This window comes from Balaenoptera borealis (genome assembly GCF_965194805.1).
Source record: "Balaenoptera borealis genome assembly, chromosome: 6".
NCBI classification, from domain to species: domain Eukaryota; kingdom Metazoa; phylum Chordata; class Mammalia; order Artiodactyla; family Balaenopteridae; genus Balaenoptera; species Balaenoptera borealis.
The window spans coordinates 72,633,157-72,651,684 of NC_138863.1; the positions used below are offsets into that span (position 1 = coordinate 72,633,157).

At 46.4% G+C, this 18,528-nt stretch overlaps 1 protein-coding gene across 6 annotated transcripts in view; it reads right to left on the reverse strand.

Annotated features, from left to right (window-relative positions):
• The window catches only part of TANC1 (tetratricopeptide repeat, ankyrin repeat and coiled-coil containing 1), a 239,500-nt gene that overhangs the window by 27,127 nt on the left and 193,845 nt on the right, over positions 1–18,528 (reverse strand). For all 6 annotated transcript variants that reach the window (XM_082395219.1, XM_082395220.1, XM_082395218.1 and 3 more), the window contains 5 exons: positions 17,239–17,347; positions 15,844–15,966; positions 6,850–7,086; positions 4,824–5,009; positions 2,301–2,379 (listed from right to left, as the gene is read on the reverse strand). In XM_082395219.1, coding sequence (XP_082251345.1) covers positions 2,301–2,379; positions 4,824–5,009; positions 6,850–7,086; positions 15,844–15,966; positions 17,239–17,347 — 734 coding nt within the window. The remainder of the gene's footprint in view (positions 1–2,300; positions 2,380–4,823; positions 5,010–6,849; positions 7,087–15,843; positions 15,967–17,238; positions 17,348–18,528) is intronic.

Here is an 18,528-nt window from a genome sequence, read left to right on the forward strand (position 1 = left end):
ATAGCCCCTGCTCGCCGCAACTAGGAAAGCCCGTGTGCAGCAACGAAGACCCAGTGCAGCCTAAATAAATAAATTAATTAAAAATAAATAAATAAAACCTCCTCTTCAAGATTTCAAAGTATTCCTCTGACAACCACAGACCTGGAAATCAGGAGGGTTTGTGGTAGCAGACACTGGTGGACATTTTTGAAAGAACACAGGAGAAAGGTATCAGATAGAAAAACGCGGAGCAGGCAAGATTAGTTTTACTGACATGCAGCCACAGAGCACTGCTGGGGCCTCTAAGCCTGAGAAATAGTGCTTAGCTTTCTCTTGGTTTAAATTTTTTCAAAAGTCTCTCAAACGCCTGCCTGAGTTAATTCACGCTTAATGCCTGCTGAGGGAAGATGTGACCTGCTTCTCAGGCTGCAAAGTGGTCTGAAGGTTATGCATGAGGCTTTGGAAGGGAGAGGCTGAACTATTACTCATCCTTTCATCGAGGCTGATGGGCGTCTGTAGTTTCTCTTACATGCTTCTTTAGCCTGCAACCTAGCAGATTCTCAAGGGGGAAGGGAAGGAGGTGGTTACTGAAACTCAGGACTCGTCATCTCGAGACAAAACAAACTGCTCACACAGAGCCCTCCGATGGAGCCCTTCTCTGCTTCTCTGGACTTTCTCTTCCAGAAAGAAAACTCAACTCTAATATTAAAGATTGGAGATTCTTATTTGAGCTACGTGAGGGCTGTCACTGTACTACTACTAGCACTGGCCCTCATCATCACCACCAGCTCCTCTCATTACTGGCACCGTAAGGCCGGCACTTTAGACAGCTTCTCACAGAGCTGCTCTATTTGTCCTGAAGCCACGAAACCACCTGGGTGCCCTGTTAGGAAAGGAGAGTCTTGGACTCACCCTAGACCTAATGAATCAGAATTTCTAGGCTCAACTGCCCCAGGGGTTCTGATCACTGGGAACATTTGGCCAAGATTATCTCATCTCATTTAGTCTTCACTGCAATCCTAGAAAAACTTATTTACCTCCTTTGACAAGGAGGCAAAGTTACCTGCCCGAAGTTGATAACCAGGCAACGGAAGGCAGGGATTCGGACCTTCTGGCTAAGCACAAAGAAAGTCACGTGCTAACCTGCCCAGCTGTCCTGCTGCCTGCAACACAATAGGAAGTGGTAGCAGCTTTCCTTTTATCAAATTACAGAGCAGCCCGTACTGTGGTACAGAGAAATGGGTGGGGGAAAGACTCCAGAAGGAATTAAGGCCAGTATTTACATCCACACACGTGTACCCCAAGCATAATCCAATCCCGTCTAGGGGTCCTGCGCTCTCGCTGAACCCCGGGTCATGCCACCTCTTCTCCCGCCGGGACCCCCATGGCCCACATCACCACAACTAGCAACTGTAAGCCCCACGCGTGTGCATGATGGCAACCATGGGTTGGGGGGTGAGCACCTGTGATACCCACCAGGAAACTCTGAGGCTTTTCCTAATAAGTATGAATTAGCTGATGCACTCTACACACTACCATTTGGCTTGTTAGGAAATAAGTGAGAAGCATTTGGAAATAAATCTCTGCAGGAGACACTGAAGTCATATACACTATGTATATACACAGGACACAGCCTGGAAATGCATATTAAACACCTCTGGTTACATCTATTAAACAACAACTGCTAACAAAGTCTTACATTTCTAATACCAATTCAGTCGAATGGAAAATTTCAAAGCAGTGTTATTTATATTAATCTGACAAGTATCCAACTCAGATGTACTCGCCCCAGGCTTCCTTCCTCCACTACAGCTCAACACACACCCGCACACCCTCGGAAACTGACTTGTTAGCTGGTATTCAGTATTTTAAGCAGGCTCCATGGGGACTAAGTCCTACTCTCCTTCCAGAAGGCAGGCCAGAGCCTTCCTTGCTGAGCACCTTTGATTCACCTGAACATGGGGCTGGAAGTTCCCGCTCTGCTCACTCTGCACGGGTCACAGGAAGACCAGATTGGTTAGGACATGAGAAAACTCAGCAAAGCAGAAACCATTACCTTATTTGGGTATTTCTAGCTGACATTCATCACATGCACAGAAACTGCTGGTAAATCCAAAATGATTCAAATTGCACTTGCTTCCAGAAAAGTTTTACTAGCCATTTGGGAAGTTTTAAAAGCTCTTAACTTCAAATGCCTTGTGATAAAATAACAATAGGACTAGATGCATCCCAAGTCATTCTTAAGACAATTAGGCCAAAATGCGGGCTAAAACGTCAGGAAGCTACTTGGCCCCAACTACAAGCAGTGGAACCATAATTACCTGTTTCTCCCCACAGTGTGTCGGTGCCATTGATGTCTATTTCATGTTCCTTTTCCAGTCCCAGCAAGCACTGGACCACCTGTCAGAAGTGGCAAGGTGATTTAATGAGTTCTCAAAGCCATACGTGCTTATTGTATCCTATGTATCCAAGGAGAGAGTGTGTTGTTTTTTAACCATGATTATCTTATGCTGCACAAGGAGAGAAAACATAATGAAAACGGTTTTCCAGCATAATTCATATGCTATTCACATTTTCGCTTTGAGAAGGAAAAGAACAAAAGACAGTGAATTTCGGCAACATTGTTCAGGATTACTAGGTACTCAGAATTCTAATGAATTCCGACATGACCCAAATATGCCAGCCTAATCAACAAAGGACAGGGGAGATCATACACAGTGCAGTTGCTGCATAAATCGCCAGAAGATGGTGAATCTCTTTTTTCACAAGGAAGGAAAACAAGGTGATGTACATACCTTTTCAGTAAAATAAAACAGTGCTGTTCCAAATTTCTCTACTGACAACATTATTCCTTTCCCTCTGTCAAAGAGCAGGCTGGGTCACAGGTGTGGAGGCAGGGGTGCTGGCCCGTGGGGAAACAGAAGTATCTGAGCCCCGAACCAGAGCCCACATCCACCCCGTTCGTGGGCAGTGACCAGAGAGCTCGCCGAAGCCATTTTCCAGTCTCTCAATCCACTCCCAGTAAAGGGCCCTACATCCTAGTCCTGAAAACCCGTGAATGTTACCTTACATGGCAGGAGGGGATGTGTGGATGTGACTACGAATCTTGAAATGGGACGATTATCCTGAATTATCCAGGTGTACATTTGATCTACACTTGATAAGAACACAGCTGTTCATAAGAGGGACAGGAGCAACCAAGGTCAGAGGAAGGAGAGGTCAGGAGACAGGAGTCTCAGTCAGAGTGGCACACTCTGAAGACAGAGGCAGGGTCACACGCCAAGGAATGAAGGTGGTTTCTAGAAGCTGGAGAAAATAGAGAGACTCTCCTCTGGAGCCGCCAGAAGGAACACTGGCTTCCTGACCCAACTTAATTTCAGCCTCTGACCTCCAGAACAGGTTGTTTTAAGACACTGAAGTCTGTGGACACTTGTTACAACAGCATGAGGAAACTAATACACCCTTCAAGTCTTTTGGTGAACAAATCCTGTCCTTTTCCACGAAACAGTTACTGGATGTACTGCAGTTGCTTTTCCACAGCTCCTCGCAGCCTGCTTTAAAACGAGCTGAGGCCAAGGTCACGTCCACTGTGGCTTCCCTGTGCTCCCTGAGATGATTTTGCACATTCTGAACCCACACAGATTTAGGGAACAGTTTAAAGAGGAAAAACATCTACATTGAAATAAGTGTACTTAACGCACTCTCTCTGAATCTATGTATATGGGTATTTAAAAGTATTTATTTACATTTTTATTTTAAAGGAATTATAATAAACCCACCACATGGTAACATTTAACACATTTTTATGAAATGTGTATTTTTTCATTTTTATGAAATGAGTATTTTCTCCCAAGCTAAAACATATAGATAAGTTGACTTGACTGGCATCGTTTCACATTTTTGTAACTCTCTTTTATGTCTGTATTAAGAAAAGACAGCTGCGTTTTCTTATATGCTTCTGCATTCAACTTATTGCAATATATTGTGTTGGCTGAAGTAGTGTGTATGTATATTTTTGATGTTTTAAATGCCAACAATAAGCTAGCAGTGTGTGCATGTATCTGCTCTAGTGTTTTAAATGCTAAAAGTCAGCCAGCTGGCTTTGCAACCAAATTCACGTTTTAGTTATTGTGGGGAAGAATCTTACCAAACATTGGCAACTCTATAACTGCTTGAAGATACGTAATACAGCGTGAGAAATACACGGAGAGAGAGGGTAAAACATTATTAAATTCACAGACACACGGGTCAGGAGATGCCAATGAAATCTTCAAATCGAGGAATACTGACACCTACCAGAAGTTAAGTGCTCAGTGTAACTATGGCATGAAGTTTTCCTTCAGTGCAGGAACCGCGAATGATAAGCACTCTTTCACGCTACCAGAGCGCTTAAGTTCTATTTTTAAAAAGCCTTCAAATACTCAAGAACTAGTTTATAATTAGGATTCCATGTGATTACTGTTAAAAGATCACAAGGACAAAAGAATGAATCAGAGGGGAAAAAGGTAGACAGCAGAGCTAGAGGGTAAAAATAGAACAAGGAAGGAAGAGGGGAAGAACCAAGGAAGAGCAGAGAATGCACCCCGCGGAGGGGCTCCACGTGTGAGCCGCCGGCCCCCACAGGGCCAGCACCTGAGACGGTGGGCACCCCCCTGCGTTTTCACTCACACGACAGGCCTGATAACAACAGAAGATCTTTACACGTGGTGAAACCCTCATTTTCATTCATTCCTTTGGTGCATCACAAGCTAGCAACTCAGAAGAAGATGGATGCAAAACGCCCGACCCACTGGGCTACACGGGGCTCCCAGTTTCCCAGGAAGGGCCCTGGCAGCCCCACTCACCGAGCTGTGGCCCATGCTGGCGGCCGCTGTCAGTGCCTGCTGCAGGGCCTGGCTCTTCCTCAGCACGCCTGGCTGGGGTGGGCCCACGGACCACTCACAGGTCAGCAGGTAGCGGAGAATGTCGCCGTGGCCCCTCAGTGCGCTGTGGACCAGCGCGCACTGGCCTTTCTTATCCAAGTGGTCCACCTGGGTGGGGGGGGGGGAGGGGAGGAGCAGGGGAAGGTCACGGTTTAGCATCACTTTGTCACAGTGCCCCACACATGCTCTGCACAAACCCCATCCCACTGCAGATGTAAGGGGATAATGTCCCAGTATGTCTCTCTGCAGAGTCTCCGTCTGAATTACTCTGTTGTAATTAATGCACTGTTCCAGGCCTCGAGTTCCCTCTGTACAACTAGTGATCACAAGACATCCTCCTCGCAAATGACTCAGAGCTCCAAGTTCTCTGGGAAGCAGGTATGAGGACAGACCCAAACCTATACTCCCCAACCTTGGTAACTTGGGCGGAGTATTCTAAATCTGCTGTGACAAGCTATGACTTGGGAAGTAGAGCAGTTCTTTGCTTACTGAGACAGGAAAGCCAGCGAAAGGAAGGGATCTGGAAAACCCAGCTCTGAACGAGGTAGAGCAGGAAGGGACCCCAAGCGGCATTTTATTGGGGAAGGCAGGTGACCCAGGACGTGTCAGCATGCCAAGTGTGGTCGCAAAGCCAGGAAGGCCGGCTAGCCACAAATGGGGAGTACCCAAGTGCTGCATACCCCCTAATGGGGCAAGAGGCAGCAGATAACACATCATTCCCTGTCTAAGCCTGGAAATATTGGGCTGGAAGAGGATTCAGGGTCCAGCCCTGCTTGCAAATTCTGAGGATGCTCTACACCTCAACCCAGAGGCTTTGCAAGAGCCACTACACAAGCCATCCCCTCCTACAGAGCCTTCAGCTAGCCTCCGGATAAGGCCCAGCCACGATTCGGAAGTGGAAGTGGAGGTGTGGTGATGAGCAGTAATGAACCCACTGGGAAGGCTTAACAGCAACATTTCCCTTCTTCCACGAGCTAAGGGTGACCTGTCCCAAATGCTTTATTTTTGAGAGAAAAAACCAAAAAGACTCCCATAGTTACTATAAGCCTAATGTCTTCTCGTTGAACTTTAAGGATCCTAACTATAAAGAAGAAAGACAAATATCAGTGATTTACTTCTACTGTTGTTCAAAAGTACCTTCTCCCTTCCCCAATGAAGTGCTTATAATAAACCTAAACAGAGTTTACTGTGAACTTGGCACTGTTCTCACTTAATCTCTTAACATCGATAGTCCTCGAGTAACCCGTTAAAAACACAGTTACTTCGTATTGTTAATATATTGATTTACTTATGCTCACACAACAGCCCTGTGGTAGGTCCTGTTGTTATACCCATTTTACAGATGAGAAGCCTGAGGCACACAGGCTCAACAACTTGCCCAACGTCCCAGCTGGCAGCTGGAGAAATAAGGATTTGGGGCCTTCTAGTGTTCCTGCAACCATATGCTTAAGCACATGCCTTCCAAGACCCACAGAACTCATTTTATTGTTTTGTTTTTTTTTTTTAAAAAAAAGACATGAAACGGAATAAGAAGAAAGGAGAAAAAAAATCAAACATTTATATCTTTTCAACCGATCCAGTGCTGTGTTAAATTCTGTGATAAGTCCCAGGGCAACACCCACAGGCTTTTGAAAGGATGGCCTTACTCAGGCTGCTGGTGGTCAGGAGCCTCCCCTTGGGCAGGATTAAGCAGAGTAAGAGCTTTGAACAAAACACACGGCCCCTCTCTTTCTCGGAGGTGACACACACACCCACGTCAGGCTACATCACACAGTGTCTGGAGCCTGTAGCTCCACCTTTTCTGTTTATGTGGTGATTTCTGTTCACTGCAACTTGACGAAGCAGAGACCAAAGGGAGCTTGGCCCAGAAAATGAGAATTCTACAAGCAATGGAAGACCCCTCCCACCTTCGCCCCTGCCTCCCCCGCTGGAGAAGGCTGCGGCTTACCCTCGCCCCCTTCTTGGCCAGCAGACACACCAGCTTCGTGTGGCCGGCAGCGGCCGCGTAGCAGAGGGCAGTCATGCCGTTCTCCGACGTGCCGTCCAGGCAGGCGCCAAATTCCAGGAGCAGAGTGACCACCTCCTCGTGGCCGAGGTGAGACTGGACGCACAGGATCGGGGCGTTATTTAACACTTCGGTCCTGTAGTTCACGTTGGCCCCTCCCAAAATTAGGAGACGGCTCACCTGTTGGAGAATGTCCCCCAACAAGATTAATTTCTCACGTAGATGTCAGTCACAATAACATCTGTGGAGAAGGGTGGTATTCTTGATCCAGTGGTTCTCAAACTTGAGTGTGCACCAGTATGACCTGCACATGCACTGAAAATGGACATTCTTGCCGGTGGGAATGTAAAATGGCACAGCTGCCACAGAAAACAGTGTGGAGGTTTCTTAAGATCCAGCAATCCCGCTCTGGGTACATATCCAAAGGAAATGAAATCAGGATGTTGGTATCTGCACTGCTGTGTTACGGAAGCACTATTCACAATAGCCAAGAGATGCAGGTGAACTAAAAGGTCAACAGATGAATGGAAAAAAGTGGTATGTAAATACATACAGTGGAAAATCACTCAGCCTTTAAAAGGAAGGATATCCTGTTACATGCCACAGCACAGATGAACCTTGAGAACATGAGGCTAAGTGAACTAAGCCAGCCACAAAGAGACAAATACTATATGATTCCACTTATACGAGGGACATAAAGTAGTCAAATTCATAGAGACAGAAAGTAAAATGGTGGCTGCCAGGGGCTGGGAAAGGGGGGAAACGAGAATTGTTTAATAGGTATGGAGATTTAGTTTTATTCTGGAGACCTACTGTACAATAATGTGAAAATATTTAACACTACTGAATTCTGTCCTTAAAAATAGTTAAGATGGTGCATTTTTTTATGTTTTTTTAAATCACAGTTAAAAATTTAGAAATGCACATTCTCTGGAATCAGACCTCTGTATTCAGTAGGCCTGGGGTAGGGCCTGAGAATGTGCCTTTTTAATGAATTCCCCCCAGGTGATACTGATGCTGTTGGTCTGGGGACCACACTTTTTTTTTTTAAATTAATTTAATTTATTTATTTTTGGCTGCATTGGGTCGTCATTGCTGGGAAGGGGCTTTCTCTAGTTGCGGCGAGCGGGGGCTACTCTTCGTTGCGGTGCGCGTGTTTCTCATTACGGTAGCTTCTCTTGCGGAGCACAGGCCCAGCAGTTGTGGCTCACGGGCTTAGTTGCTCCGCGGCATGTGGGATCTTCCCGGACCAGGGCTCAAACCTGTGTCCCCTGCGTTGGCAGGCAGATTCTCAACCACTGCTCCACCAGCAAAGTCCCTGGGGACCACACTTTTGAAAACCACTGTTTGATCCAAATAAAAACAGAAAATTCATTTTGGGGGGCAATGAAATAATCATCACAGGATTAAATAATTAACAGTGAGATAATAAAGCCAAAAGTGAACGCAAATACTCTCTTTTCTTTACAAGGAATTGTACCTTCAAGAAAAAGCAGAACACGTGAAAATGTTCACATGCTTGGGGCTGTCAGCAGCACAAGACTCATAGAAAGTCATCGGCTTTTTCTACTACTTACTACATCCACCACCCACTTAACTCCTTGGATCCAGATATCAAGGGAAGTTTGTTATCTGTAGGTTTTAAAATAAAATCACAGGATATATTATGCAAATTTTAGCTATACTAATATCTTCTTCAAATCTCCAGGTCATTGGAAAAATGACACTCCTTTAAACACCTATTAAGATGCCCACTGCGTTTCTTCTAACAGTTCCCTTCAATGGTCCCGGATTGACATCAATCACTCCCGACAGACCCTGGCCACTTCCGGGCTGCCCATTAGGTGTAAAAACCACACAGACTGGGTCTCTTATTTGACCGGAGACACATGGGATCATTAAAAGATACAGAAAGATGACAAAACACACAAAACTCAAGGTATTTCAACGATATGGTGTCCACAAGAGTAGCTGACAGAATATTTACAAAGTGATAGAAATTATTATTCTGGTGGCGACACCACACCTCAGAAGAGTGAGACAGCATACAGACAGGTTAGAACCCAAAGTGTAAAACCTGAAGCGGTCTGGGTCACCACTGAAGCTTGAACCCCGGGTGACCCAGCCCTTCAGCTCCTTCTCTGACCTCCTCTGCCAGCACCCTTACCCTCACTTCTCCGCACCGTGACCATGCTGGGTCTAATGTTTGTCCTATATCAATGGCAAGCAGGCCCTGGCCTCCTGGTCTTTCCCTCTTTCTCGTATAGTTCCCTCTGCCAGGAATAAATACCCTTTTCCATAGCTACAGATGACAAACGATCACTTCCTATGGGTCCCTGCTTCAATGCCAGGACACCAGGGAGAAGTCCCCCAATCCTATACAGAATGCTCCCAGCCCTCCCCATGCACACGCCCCCCCCAACACACACACACACAGGCCGACCCCGTGCATGGCCATCTACTCTGCACACTCCATTTCCCGGCTCGGCCCATGGCACAAGATACTGGTTCTAAGACACAGAAGTTCACAGAGAAGAGAGGTAAACAAAGCCCCTTTATGGGTGAGGATGGCCCACGAGTCAGTTCCTTCCTGCCATTAGGACCATCACTTACATTTAAGGAAGGACCGCTTGAAGTTGGGGGGAGGGATAAATTAGGAGTTTGGGATTAACACATATACACTACCATATATAAAATAATCAACAAGGTCCTACTGTATAGCACAGGGAACAACACTCAATATTTTGTAATAACCTATAAGGAAGAAGAATCTAAAAAATTATATATATATATAAACTGAATCACTTTGCTGTACACCTGAAACTAACACAACATTGTAAATCAACTATACTTCAGTTAAAAAAAAAAGGAAGGAAGGACGGCTTGTACCCAAGTGACCAGCACCTGCCTCGTCATTCACCCCATCAGGGGGACCATCTTTCAACCCCACCTGGGCCAGCACCAACCCAGCCTCCTGCAACAAACCAGCACGTGAGGATGGAAGGGCAGAAAAAACAGGGAGGAGAAACCAGGAGCGCTGTCCCTGCCCCAACAGTACCATGCGACGCTCAACCTCGGGCAAACTCATCCCTGCCAAGCTTGCTCTACCACCCTCCGTAGGTTTGCTCTTAAAAACAGCACAGACTCAAATAGGATGTGAAAGCATTTTAAAAGTGTAAGTACTCAACCAAAGGGCTTTTGAGAAAATTATTTTCCTTTGAGTAACCGCCAACAGCATGGCAGGAATAAGACAGTATTGCTGACACAGGTGGGGATTTTATCAAGACCTAGGAAATCAGTTCTTAGGCAAGAGGAATTACAGAAGAACCCTAGCAGCTTTTTCAAAGCACACATAACATCACTGAGGGGCACGTCAGACTCTGGTCACCAAAGGACAGGCAGGAATTGTTTGTAAATTCCCAGGGTGACTTTGACAGCCAGCTACCCTCTCTCTCCCCTCTCCCACCAATCCCATTCCCTCTTCAGATTCATGAGCCTAAGAGAAAAAGATGATGAATTAAATAGTCTGAGTTCCCAATCAGCCCCTTAACTAACTTGCTGTGTGATTTTCAGAAAATTACTCAACCTCTCCGTGATTCAAGTGCCTCCTAAGAAAATGACAGCACGCCACCCCATATTTCTACTGGACAGAAACTCTTTCCTAAGAATGCTGGAAGGTGTTGTTTCAGTGCTGTCTTCCTGAATACTTTATAAGAAAAGTCTTACGGAAGGTATGTGCTTAGGGGCAGAGCTTTCCTAAAGGTATTTGTTATCAGTTCTCTATCTGCTTCTTCGGAAAGACATTTACTCTGTTGGTGCAACACTGCGGGTATTTTTACCACTTACCCCCCAATCAGTCTGTGGATCTACCCCGAACCCATGTTTCTTAACCTCGCTGCACAGTGAAATCACCTGGGAGCTTGCAAACTTCCAAAGCCTCAGCCCCACCCTTGGAGATTCTGACTTGGCTAGGGCCCGGGGCTCCCGAGTGGTTCCAGCTGGCAGCCATGGCTGTAAACGTGTCAGGTGCAGAGCGCACCTGTGGAAGGAGCGTGGGCTTGCTCGGCGGCAGGCACCCTTCCTGCTGTGGGATCTGCGTCACCCTATCACTGCCCTCACCCTCAGCTTCCTCACCTGAAAGGTGGAGATAAAAACAGTTTCACCTCCTTGGGTTGTTGTGAAGATTAAAAAGGAACATGCCACACACACAAAGCACTTAGCCCAGCCCTCAGCATCCTGTAAGTGCTAAATAAATATTACTTGCTCTTGTTACAATCACCTTTGATGGAATCTTTAGAAGAGACAAGGGCCCTAGTCCCTGACCCCTGGAAGGCACAGGAGGGCGCTCTGCCCCAGGAACCTGGTGACCCGGAGGGTCTGGTCCCCCTGGGCTGCTCACCAGCACAGAGCAGCAGGGAGACCTCATGCTTATTTGAGGGCAGAGGTGGACCCATTAATGCCTTATGACGGGCAGCTCCCCTTCACCACCACCAACCTGCACACTCACAAGTTCTCAGGTGCTTACACTAGAATCTCAGTTTCCAGAAAGAAGGTGAAATACAAATAAAAATGACTCACTTGACCATATAATAAATGCCAAGTATTCTCCCAAGAGCTTTAACATCTCAGTGAGGTTTCCCATCACTCTGTGATGCAGGTTCTTTTGTAACCTTCATTTTACAGGTGAGAAAACTAGGCTCAGAGCAGATAAGCCACCAATTAGCCCTGGGCACAATGCTAATTAGTATCACAGAGCAGTCCAGCAGCCGAAGCAGCAGCTCTGGCTAAGATTTACTCCGCCTTCGAGGAAGGGGTTTTAAATGGTTCTTCCTGTACATTTTCTCCCAATCACATGGAAATCGTCTGGTCATCAGCACCATCAAGCTCTCCCTGGATAACACCTGGAAATGGCAATATTACCTATATACTTCTGGATTTGATGAATACAAGAAAATAAAAAAGGGGCTGGGGGGGTAGGCAAAAATGATGTGATCCTGAGGAACAGAAGGGGCACTGTCCAGCAGGGTCGTAGAGTGGGAAGCTCAGTTTTCTCCTTAAGTATGTTGGAGGTTCTCATCAATACAACCGGTGTAAATGTGTGCTGCCTAGTAGTTATGCAGAATACGACTGGATCCTCTGAGCCAGGGAAGTTAGGCCAAAGTCCACGCCTAGCTCCTGTCTCCTCCCCCGCGGCCCCAGCTCCAGCTGAGAGAAGAATCACAACCTTAATTCTCTTGAGCGCACAGCCTTCGGGAGCCTGTGGCTGGCACCCGGTCCCATGGGACTATGTGAGCAAAACAACCAGCCAGACGGGAGCCTGCAGGCACTGGCGGCAAGCACCCCAGTGGGCCAGCCAGGGCCCGGGCTGGCATGAGCCTGGCCCGGCAATGGGAGATCACATTGTTAGACATCACAGGCATGCCACCAAAATTAAAATTCATCTACCAAGTAATCATTCGGGAGCAAGTCGCTGTAATGGACCAAAGTAGCAAACTGCAATTATTGCTCAAAATGACATCCCTTCCTGTAATGACAACATTTAATACTCTCTAAAAAAATTCCTTAATTGCATGCATAATTTTAAATTACTGTAATTTGTGCACGATTCTGTGAAACCCCCCCCCTTTTTTTTCTTGAAAGATAAAATAAAACAGAAGGATAATGGAATGCCTTCAAATTCGGTAACCAAGTTATACAATTTGGGGGATAGCGTAGAGGTAGGTGACACTGGAGTTCTATAAAACAAAGTAAAGACGAATAACTCTTAAATTTGCAAATATGTTAAAGAGGAAAGTTTATAATCCCAGGAGGGTCAAGCTCATTACATTATTACACTGTACCTTTTAATATACTGTCTTAAAAACTTGTATTCAACAGAGTATGATGTTTCCCATTTACTTTTCTCCACATTAAAATAACTTTTGGGCCCATAATTCATTCAAAGGGTGAAAGCAGATACTGCCATTTTAATTTTTCTTTCTTCCTTGCCATCATTACAGAATTTTATTAATTATGGAGAAGCCAAAAGATATACTTTTAACTGAAGTGAAAGATGAAACAGTGTTATTACAGTAAACTCAATTCCAATTTCTAGAAAAAGTAAAACAAAAATTCTAAATACAATTCCTTCATCACGTGAAGTCTACGCTCGGCGTGTTCTCTACCTTTTGCATAGTAACGCTATCTAGAAAGGAAGTGCGAGCTTCCCTGGTGGCGCAGTGGTTGAGAATCTGACTGCCAACGCAGGGGACACGGGTTCGAGCCCTGGTCTGGGAAGATCCCACATGCCGCGGAGCAACTAGGCCCGTGAGCCACAACTACTGAGCCTGCGCGTCTGGAGCCTGTGCTCCGCAACGGTAGAGGCTGCGACAGTGAGAGGCCCGTGCACCGCGATGAAGAGTGGCCCCCACTTGCCGCAACTAGAGAAAGCCCTCGCACAGAAACGAAGACCCAACACAGCCATATATAAATAAATTAATTAATTAATTAAAAAAAAAAAGAAAGGAAGTGCTCATTTTGACCCCGAGCAGCAGCTTAGAGCTAGTGCTCCTTCACTATGAAAGCGGCTTCCCTGTCCTCACCCCATGAAACTTGCACGTAGCTTCAGTCGGGACACAAGCCCTCAAGCCTAGCCGTCTGCAGAGTGAGTAGAAATGTCCAAAGGAGCAGGGCTGAGCACAAGGTTCCCGGGAGCGGCTCCCTGGGGCTGCTCTACTCCCAGGCACCCCACCCAGGGGTGAGCCAGGCTGAAATCCAATGTGCCCTCTGCCCATCAAGCCTGGAACCCCAACAGTGCTGAGCCCACCTGCACTTTTCTATTTGCAAAAGACCTTGTCCGAACCCACCAGGGGGTGGTGGCCTTTCTCTAACCAACACCCAAGCTCTGCACTGGGCAGCAGGGCTGTGGGTGAGCTGCCCCAGGGTCAGAGCACCGCTAGGTCCTTCCTGACACCCAGGCTCCTCCCTTCTATACACCAGCAGGCGGAGATGTAATGTACACCACAGGGACTACAGTTAATAATACTGTATTATATATTTCAAAGTTGCTAAGAGAGCAGATCTTAAGTTTTCATCGCAAGAAAAAATTTATAACCATATGTGGTGATAGCTGTTAACTAGACCTTTTGTGGTAATCATTTCACAATCCAAACGAATAACACATCGTTAGGTTGTACATCTGAGATGTAATGCTATCTGTCAATTATATTTCAGTTGAAAAAAAAAAAAGCGAAAGAAAATAAATACAGCCTGCCCTCTGTATCAGTAGGTTCTGCATCTGTGGATTCAACCAACAGCAGACTGAAAATATTCGAAAACAAAAATTTCCACAAAGCTCCAAAAAGCAAAACTTGAATTTTCTGTGTGCCAGCAACTATTGACATAGCCTTTACATTGTGCTAGGTATTATAAGTACTCTAGAGATGATTTAAAGTATACTGGAGGGGGGCAAAAAATGGGACTTTCCCAGCAGTCCAGTGGTTAACACTGCGCTTCCACCACAGGGAGCGCGGGTTTGATCTCTGGTCAAGTAACTAAGATCCCACATGTCGCAAGGCGTGGCCAAAAAAATAAAGTATACGGGAGGATGTGCGCAGGTTATATTCAAATACTGCGCCACTTTATATACGGGACTTGAGCATCCTTGGATTTTGGTATCTGTGGGAGGTCCTGGAACTGATCTGAGGGACCACTATACACCAGGAAGGCAAGAAAGGGAGAAGAGGGAGGAGAGTTCACATCACCAGACACAGGAAATGCTCTGTAAGGCCCTGATCCCCAGACACACACCCACGGTGTAGGTGCTGAGGGTGGGACGTACTGACAGCAGGGGAGGAGAGGCACAGAAGTCCCCCGGGAGTGGCCCCCAGGTGTCCTCCACGGCACCATCTCTGGGGCATGTGACCCCCTTCCCAGGTGGATTTGACGAACCAAAGTGAGGAGAAGTAGAAGACAGATTCCTGGAAACTTCCAGGGCTTCCCTTGACCACACTGCGACCATGTCAGGACACCTTTGTGCTACTAAGTATGACTTAGGTATGACTTCTCATGGAGGTGACTGAAGGGGAGAACGTGACTCCTTGGGAAACGATGTCAGAGCTTTTGAAGGCAGCCGGGCAGGTCAGGGCCTGGGGCTGAAAGGCCTGGAGTCTAGCAGATGCATCAAACAGGTGAGAAATCTAACATGTGAAGACACTTATGATCTCATCTTACTTTGCTCTGGGAAAGATGGTTGTAAACTGATATAAGACAGTAATTTCCACGCTCTTCGTGGGAGTTAACTCCTCTTTGTTGCCTTAACAGATACTCGGCCTCTGTGTGCTGCAGATTCTTAGACTGCACTAAATGAGGAGGGAAGATCTATCCTAAAAAGCTCAGCAGAATATTGTGACATGATAGCCTCTGACCAAGAGCGAGGAAACTCTTGGCTCAGCGGCGGGCAGACCCTGATACACTTTCCGTGGTCATGAATACACATGTGCACAAAACCTTTAGTAACAGTTTCCCTCTGTGTGCCCACCACTTTGTGTTACTCATTAGTGCTTAATTTCCTATGAACCATAAAGAGATAGTCCAGATTCGAAACCAGGATGCCTTAAAAGTCCATTTTTCCTGGATATCTGACCAGGGTTTCCTCTGACCTTTGGTTTCCTTTGTGAATTGCTTCCCTTATCTCCTCCACTCTGAAACAGTCACCACATGCTCACATAGCAGCCCCTGACCACCCACATCTTCCTGCCCCAGTGAAAGCTAAACTTGTAGAGGAGAACCGGCAATAGAGCGTTCAAGTCTGTGTGCTTTCCCTCGGGAAACAGCATCTTTAGTAGTAGCGTCCCAGCCTTCTCTGGCCACCAGCCAGTGCTGGGGAGAGCGGGACTGTTGGAGCAACAGCGGCCGGGGGGCAGGGGGCTCTGGCCCCCCTGGCAGAGGGTCGCTTACCTTCACATTGGGAGTGTAGAGATTCCTGAGGGAGGCCAGGGCGGCAGACAGCCCCTCGGTGCTGTACCCAATCCACAGGGCTTGCAGATGGCTTGAAGAGATTCCAGTCTTCTTGCTGAGGCCCTGGAAGCAACAGCGACAAATCAGCTTCAAGGTCTCCCTTCCCACCTGCAGTGTGGGTCTGAAAGCGGGTGTGCCCGGGAGGGCGCGGGTCCCTGCTGAACGCGGGGCAAAGGCTGTGCACACAGAAAAGGCCTGAACCTGTGAGCCTTCCCGCCCTAAAGCCAAGGGTTGAGGAACTAGCCTACGTCAACTGTACGCCTGGGGAAAGGGGGGGCAGATGAGGAGAAAGTCTCTCTTTACAGAGGTTCTCCAATCAATTAAAGGAAGAATAAATGTTAGACTATCACCATCTGGAACCCCTAATGAAGGAAGAGACCAGTCGTGGCCAATGGCATCACACCAAGCACACATCCTATGCATCCTGACACTAGAAACCTTATACAGACTTACAGAGCGTTTTGACTCTAACAGGCAGACCTCGAAGATACTGTGGGTCTGGTTCCAGACCACAGCAATAAACCGAGTCATGCAATTTTTTTGGTTTCCTGGTGCATGTGAAAGTTATGTTTACGCTATACTGTAGTCTATTCAGTGTGCAATAGCATTGTCCAAAAAAATGTGCATACCTTAATTTAAAAATACTTTATTGCTAAAAAACGCTAATCATCTGAGACTTCAGTAAGTCATAGTAGTAACATCAAAGATCACTGATCACATATCACCACCACAAGTAATGATGAAAAAGTTAGAAATATTGCAAGAATTTCCAAAATGTGACACAGAGACATGAAGTAAGCAAATGCTGTTGGAAAAATGGTCCCGAAAGTCCAGCTCAATGCAGGGTTGCCACAGACCTTCAATTTGTAAAAAAAAAAAAAATTTGCAAAGCACAATAAAGCAAAGTGCAATAAAACAAGGTTTACCTGTATAAAGTAATTGTGACACCCAGTGGGGCAGAGAGGATGGGGATCAAACCTGAACCTGATTAAGCCGCTCGATATAAATACCAAATGATAAAATATCCAGAGGAAAGAGGAACATGTTAACGAAGGCCACAAGAAATAAGGACACAATCAGAAAATCCAGGTGGTATGAAAGAAACGACACAGGTCACGAAATCTGGTTCTTCAACAACTAAATAACAAGGAAGCAAAGGGAATGAATGAAGTGGAACCTTTAAGTGAAAAGAAAAGATTTAGAGAGGGAAAAAGTAAAATTTAATCACAGCAGTAGATACACACTTGAGTGAGAACAACGATTACTTTCAGGGAAGCGGCTGGGCTGGGAATGAGGCTCACGGAGGGCTGCTGCCTGCAGTGGTGGGGGTCTCACCTTGAAAATGTGTGCCTTCAGGATGTGATGGCCGAGCTCCATGGTCTGCTGGCGGTTCAGCTTGCCCTCCTGTCTCGAGAACATGAATGCCAGGAGAGCATGCCCGTTCCTAGGACGAGAAACACACAGGTTGGTAACCAAAGACCCGAGTCCATCTCTCTGCAGGCCCTCGGGGCGAATATCGCCCCTCGACCCCTGAACTGTTCTCCTGGTGCTTCAGCGTCACCACACAAAACGGGTGGAAAGCTGCTTCTTCACAGATGGTCACTGCTGTTTATTCCTCGAGTCATTTTAAGGGCTTTCTCAGGATTCCTCTATCTCTGTGGAGTGACTCAGAGAGAAGCCTCTGGACAGGGCAGGTCTTTGTCGATGCAACCACCCGCCCCCTGTTCATCCTCCATCACTCTCTCATCCGTTTATTTGTTGATTTATGTCTGTCACAAAAATGTAAACTCCATGTGACTAAGGGTCTTGTCTAAGTCACAGCTATAGCCACAAAACCTAGCAAATGCCCAAGACTCAGTATGAACGCAAATACGCATTTCTTGGATGGATGGATGGATGGACGAAGGACAGATGTGCAAGTGGACAAATGGATCAGAATCATCACTGGACCTGACATTCAGGCCTCCCCCCAGTACAGTCACCACTGGGGACAGACCTGGGCCAAAGGCCAAGGCCTCACAATGGAAGGTAAAGAAAAACCAGGCCATGTACAGCAAGAGCTCATGATCAGAAACACCTAGAATTCTAGGCTTGAATGGAACACAGATCCTTCCTTGTAGGGGTAAAAAAGCTAAGCTGTATGAGTAGGTTTGCTGCCTCTGGGCACAGGGTAGACATTCAACTGACACCACCAATTAATCCCCCAACTAACCCTCTCGTGAAGAAGCCATCCTACCCATTTTCCCCTCTACATCTGTAGGAGTCATTCTGTCTCCTGTGGACTCCATGACTTTGTCTGAGCCAATCTGTTTGGAAAAGATGCTAAGGGCTGGCTGCTTACTACAAGGTCACAGCAGTGACCTCTGTGCAGGGTGAATTATTTTTATTTCTATTAACCTGACAAACGTTGAAGTACTGTTTTGCTGAGGAAAAGCAGCTAGTTGTGGAGGAAAAGATAAACTGTGAAAAAGAAAAGCATTCTTCTAAATGTGTTTTCTAGTAGTCGCTGATCTAGAGGATTAAAAGCATTCATCATTTAAATCATATTTATCTATCCAGATGCTTGCCTGTTTCTCAAATCAAGTATAAATCATGTTACAGACGAGGAAATCAGGGCAGTGGAAA